Here is a 7,662-nt window from a genome sequence, read left to right as displayed (position 1 = left end):
ACTAACCAACTGTGTTAACCGGCCGGCTCAGTAAATCATTTTTGAATGGATGAATGAATGGGTATTTATGGTTAAAGTCTTGGGCAGGGGATGTCTTTTTTCTGTCCCGCCCCTATTCCAGCTAACCTTTTGGGATGTGTGGGAATGGAGCTGTGGACATTTGCTGTGCCTGGGCCTTGTCCCAGGCAGAAGTGATAGTTGTGATGGCAGCTCTGTCCCAGGCTGACTTCCTGCCAGCTGCTCTAGGCTATTCTTGGGTGGTGAGCCCCCAGCCCAGGAATGCTCCTCTGGCAGGCAGACACACAGGCACCGGGAGAGGGACATACACTCACAGCAGACGACTCATGGGCACTCTCCCCTCGTTCTCTCTTCCAGGCTCCAGGGAGCGGCATCAGGGCCAGGAAAACAATGGTCTCAGTGACTATGGGTGAGTCTGTGGCCTTCTCTCAAGGGCCCCTTCTCCCCCCTCCCCGTTTTGAGGTATGGCCTTGGTGGGTGGAGAGGGAGTGGAGGAGGGAGGGCTGGTTCACTGGCAGAAACAGCTGTTCTCTGAGAAATGTTGGGGGCGGGGCCAAGGCCCGCTCAAGGCCTACTGGCTTCCTTGCTGTATCTCAGCCTCCTGACTGTGTAGTTTAGCCATGAAGAGCTTGGGTTATGAAGTCGGGCAGATCTCCCACATGACCTCTCAGAGCCTTGGTTTTCTCACCTGTGAGATAGAGATAGTACTCCCTACATCCTGGGGTAAAGTAGATTATTGCATGTAAAATCATGGGCATAGTTCTCAGCAAATGTTAACTGTTGTTATTATCATGAGCCTTATCACCATATTCTCTTTAAACTCTTTATTTTGGGGTTGCCAAAGCACAGACATCAGTTGGTGGCTTTGAAAAATGTTGAGATTTATCATACATATAGAAAAGTACATAGAACACATTTGTGTGATTTGTAAGAGCAATTAAAAAGCAAACACCTGAATATATCCTTTATGATTCCATTTATTTAAAGCACAGAAGCAAGCAAAACCAATCTATCCTGTTAGAAGGTAGTGGTTGCCCTTGGAGAGAGGGGAGTAGTGACCGCAAAGGAAATATGCGGGGGCTCTGAAGTGTTGGAAATGTTTTATTTCTTGATTTGGGTGCCTGTTACATGGGTATGTTTGGTTTAGAAAAATCCTTATCAACTTACGAATTTTTTTGTGTGTGTACATTATAGTTCAATAAACAGATTGAAAAAAACCAACCCCCCTCTAACCATCCAGATCAAGAAATAGAATATTGCCAGTCTCCCTGAGATTCCTAACCCAATCACACACACTCCCTCTGCTAGATGGAATAAACTACTCTCTTATTTTTTGTGAACGTCTTTCCTTACCTTTCTTTATAGATGTATCACCAATGGAAACATTCCTCTTTTAAAGACTTTGGACCTGAACTTATATGAAGGAAATCATGTCATGCGTTCTTTTTTTTTTTTTCGTACGTTTTTTTTTTTATGGTGGCTTATGACAGTTTAATTGGCCACATATTTTCCTTCTTAGTAATTCATGAAATGATGGTGTGTGCCAGATGTGGGGACTTGTGCAGTTCCTTGGACACTGGACACTGGGTGTCAGTAATCTCGGGGTTCAAATCACAGGCTTTGTTTCAGGCAGAAATCTGTCCCCAACCTATGTGGTACTTTTTCTCCCCTTCGTAACAGCTTAATTGAGATACAATTCATATATCATACATTTTATTTATTTATTTATTTATTTTGCAGCTGGCCTGTACCATTTTATCTTTTTAAAGTGCACAATTCAATGGTTTTTATATTCTCTATTCACAGAGTTGTGCAACCATCACCACAATTAATTGCAAAATATTTTCATCACTCAGCCCCCAAAAACCCATGCCCATTAGCAGTCATTCTCCCTTCCCCCAACCCCTAGCAACCAGTACTCTATATTTTGTTTCTCTAGATTTGCCTGTTCTGGACATTTCATAAAAATGGAATCATTATGTGGTGCTTTTTGATAGTTAGACAAAGGTGCCCACTTTTGGCTAATGGAAACTGTGGCTTGGCGGGTGGATAGCAAAGTAGGAAAATGTCACCCATTTCCTCTGGGCTGGTAGAAGAAGTCCTAAGGGTTTGAGCTCCTCACCTGTTCTAGTGCCCAAGGGCTCGGGTCAGTCAGTGCCCTGGGAGACTGGCCTGTGGCTGTCTGGTCAGGGGCCTCCTTGGGAGAGGTGTGGCCAGCTAGGTAGGGACCTCCTCCATGTTCTGCATTGCCACCCACATCTGATCCAGAGGTGTCTCCTTCTCTGCTCTGAGCCTCAATTGTCTTTTTCTTTTTTTTAAAGTATGACCGGTAAGGGGATCATAACCCTTGACTTGGTGTCATCAGCACCACGCTCTCCCAAGTGAGCGAACCGGCCATCCCTATGTAGGATCCGAACCCGGGGCCTTGGTGTTATCAGCACCACACTCTCCCGAGTGAGCCACGGGCCGGCCCGAGCCTCAATTGTCTTAAAAGCAGAATGGGTGATGCAATGCCAAATCTCTTCTAATCTAAAAGAACATGGAATTTTTAGATGTACCATTACATATCATAAGAAAAAAATAGTTGCCAGTTAAACCACAGCACACCATTAAATATGAGGTAGATCTTACTTTCAGAGATGTTAATATGTGAAAAAAAAATGTTCTACTTGGAATCAGTGATCTGATCTAGCAGTTTGAAGGTTGTACCTAAGAGGCCGAGCAAGAATTTTAGAGACAATGAAGTTTCATGGGTGGAGTCTGCCTGGTCTTGGCCTTATCTCCATGTTTAGTGGTGGTAGAAGTAGTAATAATAAATAATAGTAATAATAATAATAGCCCTTTATGTGGACTTTCTCACTGAGTCTACTTAGTAATACAAGGATGATGGTGTTCTAAGATGTCAGCTCCATGAGGACCGGGGCTTGGTCTTGTACCTTGTGTTATCCCCAGTGCCTAGAGCAGGACCTGACCTGTGCCAAGTGCTCAGTAAATACTTGTTAAGTCTACTATATCAAATTTACCGATGAGGCAACTGAGGCACTTAGAGTTAACTTGCCCAGAGCCCCTCAGCAAAGAAATGGCAGAGTCCGGGTTTGAACCTAAGCTCCAAAGCCTATGCTAGTCACTTCTGTGTTTCTCTCCAAGGCAGGGCTGCTCCTGTGGTGCGGAGAGGGTTTGCTGAGGCTCAAGGGCTGGCTCTGTGATCCTTCTTTCCATCTACTGCAGATCCTATCATCCTCTGGGCCTGGGCTGGCTGATGGGGATGGGGTAGAGAACCCAGACTCCCAGTTTGTGCAAATCAGTCATTGGCCGGGTATCTGTTGTGGTGCTTCAAGTTGTGGCTCCAGGGCAGGGCAGAGCTCTAAGGAGAAGGGTGGTGGTTAAGTGTTTGGGAGCTCTGCCTCTTGTTAGCATTGTGGCCTAGGGCAAGTTGGCCAGCCTTTCCCTGCCTCAGTTTCCTCATTTGCATATGAGGAAGTCTTAATACTTCTTAACTTACAGGATTGTTGGGAGAGCTAAGTTCCAGGGTTGTTGGGAGAGCTGAGTTCCATTGTGTGTGTGTGTGTGTGTGTGTGTACACATGTGTACGTGTGTACAGGGCCTGGCATGTGATGATGAGCATTTTATTTGTGGGAGCCACTGCTGTTGTGGTTTTGCTGCTGCTATTCTCGAAAGAGAATACCGTGAATAATGAGCCCTGTCCAATCCCTCAGCCACTTCCGAGTGGATCCAGTTCTTTAAGGAAGCCGGCATTCCTCCAGGGCCTGCTGTCAATTATGCTGTGATGTTTGTGGATAATAGGTGAGGTGGCTGAAGGGACAGGGCTGAATAGGGGAGGTGGGGAACTGGCTGGCGCGTCCACTCTGGGCCTCACCACTGACCCTCTCTGCAGGATACGGAAGAGCATGCTGCTGGATCTCAACAAGGAAATCATGAATGAGCTGGGCGTGACTGTGGTGGGGGACATCATCGCCATCCTCAAGCACGCGAAGGTGGTACACCGCCAGGTGAGTGTTCTGCCTAGCCACTCTGTCCCTGGGTTTAGCGTGGGGATGGAGGGGCAGTTACAGAGCAAACAGGAGGCCTGGCAACAAAGGCAGGCCGACTTGGGTTCCAGGGCTGGTTCAGCCATTTGCTGTGTGACATTGGGCATGTTACCTAACCTCTCTAAGCCTTACTTTCTCCACTTGTAAAAAGCAGAGAGGCAAATCTATCTTGAAGGGTGGTTGTGAGTATTAACCTATATAGCACTACTACAGTGTAAACTGCCTATAGAAGGGCCTTAGTAAGGATTCTCTGTAATAATTATTGCTAATTTTTATCTTCCCCATGATAATTATCATCTCCAGGGCCCTTTGTGTCCCCAGGACAGGAGCTTCCTATGTGGACCCAATGGTGACTTAGCCAACAACCTGGCCATTTCAGTCTTAGCACTTCTACTTACAGTAACCCGGTTTCCTGGGTCTCTCTGAAACAAGCTTTTTACTACCCCTGCTGCATAGGGTGGCTGTGGTCATCTACCAGATTGCGTACATGGCACTGAGTACCAGACTTAGAGTGAAGTAATTATTAAGTTATAATAACTAACACTTACCAAGCACTTGCTGTCAGGCACTGTCTCTATCCTGTATACATATTAACTCATTGATTCCTCACTCTGCTTGACCAAGAAGGAAACTTGCTCCAGAGCTGTGCTCTCCAGCACTCCACTTTACCAAAAGGTGGTTGCTATGATTATTCTTGTCATTTTTAGTAACTTCCTCCATCCCAAGGATGGGACCCCACAGTGAGGGCTTTCTCAAGCTAGGGACATTATCTCAGTTGTCATTGAGAAGGTCCCTGAACAAAACACTGTTTTTTCTTTAAACTTATAAATTCAGGGGCTATCTGGTTAGCTCAGTCGGTTAGAGTGTGGTCTTGTAACACCGAGGTCAAAGGTTCAGTTCCCCATACCAGCCAGCTGCCAAAAAAATAAATAAATAAATTTTTAAATTTGGGAATAATTTTAGGTTTATAGAAAAGTTCCAACAACAGTATGAAATTTCAGTATTTCCTTCACCAAGCTTCCTTTAATGTTAACATCTTACATAGCTGTAGTACATTTGTTAAAACTAAGAAATTAACATTAATATATTACTGTTAACTATAGACTATTTGGATTCATCAATTTTTCCGTCAGTAACCTGTTCCAAGATACCACATTGCATTTACTTATCATGTCTCCTTAGTCTCTTTTGATATGTGACAGTTTCATAGTCTTTCCTTGTTTTTTGATGATCTTGACAGTTCTGAACACTATTGGTCAGGTATTATTTTGCAAATTCCTCAGTCTGGGTATGTATGATGCTTTCTCATGGTTAGGAGCTAAACATTTTAAAATCTCTAGCAGTCGGGTTCTGATCCTCCTGGTGTTGCTCAGATCTCTCCAATTCTGCGGTGGTAACCTATTTTTACAGGACATATGCCTATTTTTTACAGGACATGTGCAAAGCTGCCACTGAGTCGGTGCCCTGCAGCCCCAGCCCCCTCCCAGGGGAGATTCGCCGTGGCACATCTAGTGGTGAGCCCTGTCTGTTCAGGCCTCCTTTCCTTCATTCTTACACTCCATCAGTAAAGCAGACATACCTGGTAGTCTCATCCCTTCTGTAGTTAGCAAAGGTGGAAGCAAAGCCGTCCAAGGTCCTCTTCTCTTAGGGAAAAAAATAAACTGGGTAGTGAGTGGCTATACCCACAGTTGATTCTCATTTGTGGTAGTTATGTTCTATTAGTGGATACTGAACAGTTGCTTCAAGGGGAAATGTAGGGTTAGATTCCTGTAAGCCTCCATTCACATTTTCGTTAACTGATGAATATGTAATGTTATTTTATATGTGTTTCTTTTAAAGACACATTTAATGTATGTTGTTGATTCATTATCATTGAATTCACAGCCAACAACACTACAACTCATTCCTGAGCAAAGCTTTTCTAACGCACATATTTTCTGTAAGGCATATCACAGCCTTCTTGAGCTTAGAACACTAGACAGCACTCCAACACTATGCTTGGCGGCCATTTTAAATAGCAACATCACAGGCCGGCCCATGGCTCACTCGGGAGAGTGCGGTGCTGATAACACCAAGGCCACGGGTTCGGATCCTAAAAAAAAAATAAATAAATAAATAGCAACATCACCAATGAAAAGCACAAAAATGTGAAAAAGCACTAAAAATAAATAAATAAATAAATAGCAACATCACCAATGAAAAGCACAAAAATGTGAAAAAGCACTAAAAATAAATAAATAAATAAATAGCAACATCACCAATGAAAAGCNGTTGCGATCCGTTGCCGGTCAGGAAAAAAGACAAAAAGGAAAAAAAAAAAAAAAAAAACACGGACATTTATTTTTCACGATTTTAGGATTAGCTAGTCAGTTCTGTCCTGACCAGCTCAGCTGATCTTCGTGGTCATCTGGCAGCTAGGTTGAGGCTGGGTTGATGGCCTCATTCATGTATCTGATGGTTGGCTTGATGTCATCTGGGCCAACAGGGTAACTTGGCCACATGTCTGCTATTATCCAGCTGGCTAGCCTGGGCTTCTTCACACAGCAGTGGTTATAGGGCTCCCAAGAACAGCATGAGGGTGTAGTGGATTGAATTACATCCCCCCAAAACTCATTGAAGCTTGGATTGTATCCCCCATGTTTGATGTGTTAGAAACTTAGCCCCCACTGTGACTGTTAAGAGGGTGGGAAATCCTATTATGGTAATTGAAAGGTGGAGCCTTGAAGAGGTGATTAAAGTGTAGGACTGTGCAGTAGTGAATGGATTAAAAATGGTGGTCAGGGGTGTGGTTCTGAGGGCTTTAAAAGAAGAGGAGAGTCTGTTTCTCTCTCTGCTCTCTCTGCTTCCACCATCTAGCAATGTGAGATCCCTGGGTCACTGTCACCACCACCAGATGGACTTTGGACTTCCCAGCCTTAGAAATTGTAAGCAATAAATTTCATTTTTCTTTATAATTACCCAGTTCTGTGTATTTTGTTATACGCCACAAAAAAAGGACTAATACAGAGGGCAAAGCCCAATATGCAAAGTACTTCTTCAGCCTCTGATTGTGTTACATTTGCTCTTGTCCCATTTTCCAAAGCAAGTTACTTGGCTAAGCCAAGAGTCAGTCAGAATGGGCAGAACCTACCCAAAGGTGGGGATGCAGGGAGGCTGAACAAATTAGGGTTCATTTCTGCAGCAGTCTTTGACAACATTCATACAGAAAAGGGTTTAATTCTAAAGGTACAGCTGAATGACTTTCACAGATAGAACACCCACATAGTCAGCATTTAGATCCAGAAACAGAAACATGACCAGCCTCCCAGAATCCCTCTGTTACCCACTCCTAGTCAGAGTATCCACTACCTTGAGTTTTAACAGCATAGATTAATTTTGCCAGTCTTTCACGTCTATATAAATGAAATTTTCATACCGTTCTGAATGTCTTTAATAGTTTTTTTTTTTTTTTTAAAGATGACCGGTAAGGGGATCTTAACCCTTGACTTGGTGTTGTCAGCACCACGCTCAGCCAATGAGCAAACCGGCCATCCCTATATGGGATCCGAACCCATGGCCTTGGTGTTATCAGCACCACACTCTCCCGAGTGAGCCA

General features: G+C 44.1%; 1 protein-coding gene across 4 annotated transcripts in view; it reads left to right on the top strand.

Annotated features, from left to right (window-relative positions):
* Positions 1-381: 381 nt before the first annotated feature.
* The window catches only part of LOC103598362 (chromosome unknown open reading frame, human C19orf47), a 16,115-nt gene continuing 8,834 nt past the window's right edge, over positions 382-7,662 (top strand). For 3 of the 4 annotated variants that reach the window (XM_008582371.1, XM_008582363.1, XM_008582356.1), the window contains exons 1-4: positions 390-427; positions 3,735-3,822; positions 3,914-4,028; positions 5,500-5,581. In XM_008582371.1, the coding sequence (XP_008580593.1) occupies positions 409-427; positions 3,735-3,822; positions 3,914-4,028; positions 5,500-5,581 (304 nt within the window). In that variant the 5' untranslated portion in view covers positions 390-408. Of the gene's footprint in view, positions 428-3,734; positions 3,823-3,913; positions 4,029-5,499; positions 5,582-7,662 lie in introns of all 4 variants that reach the window. The other variant, XM_008582379.1, reaches the window with a different exon arrangement.

This window comes from Galeopterus variegatus, unplaced genomic scaffold (assembly GCF_000696425.1).
Source record: "Galeopterus variegatus unplaced genomic scaffold, G_variegatus-3.0.2 Scaffold93, whole genome shotgun sequence".
In the NCBI taxonomy this organism is placed as follows: domain Eukaryota; kingdom Metazoa; phylum Chordata; class Mammalia; order Dermoptera; family Cynocephalidae; genus Galeopterus; species Galeopterus variegatus.
The sequence above is the reverse complement of the archived record's forward strand: the minus strand, read 5'-3'. Positions and strand labels throughout refer to the sequence as shown.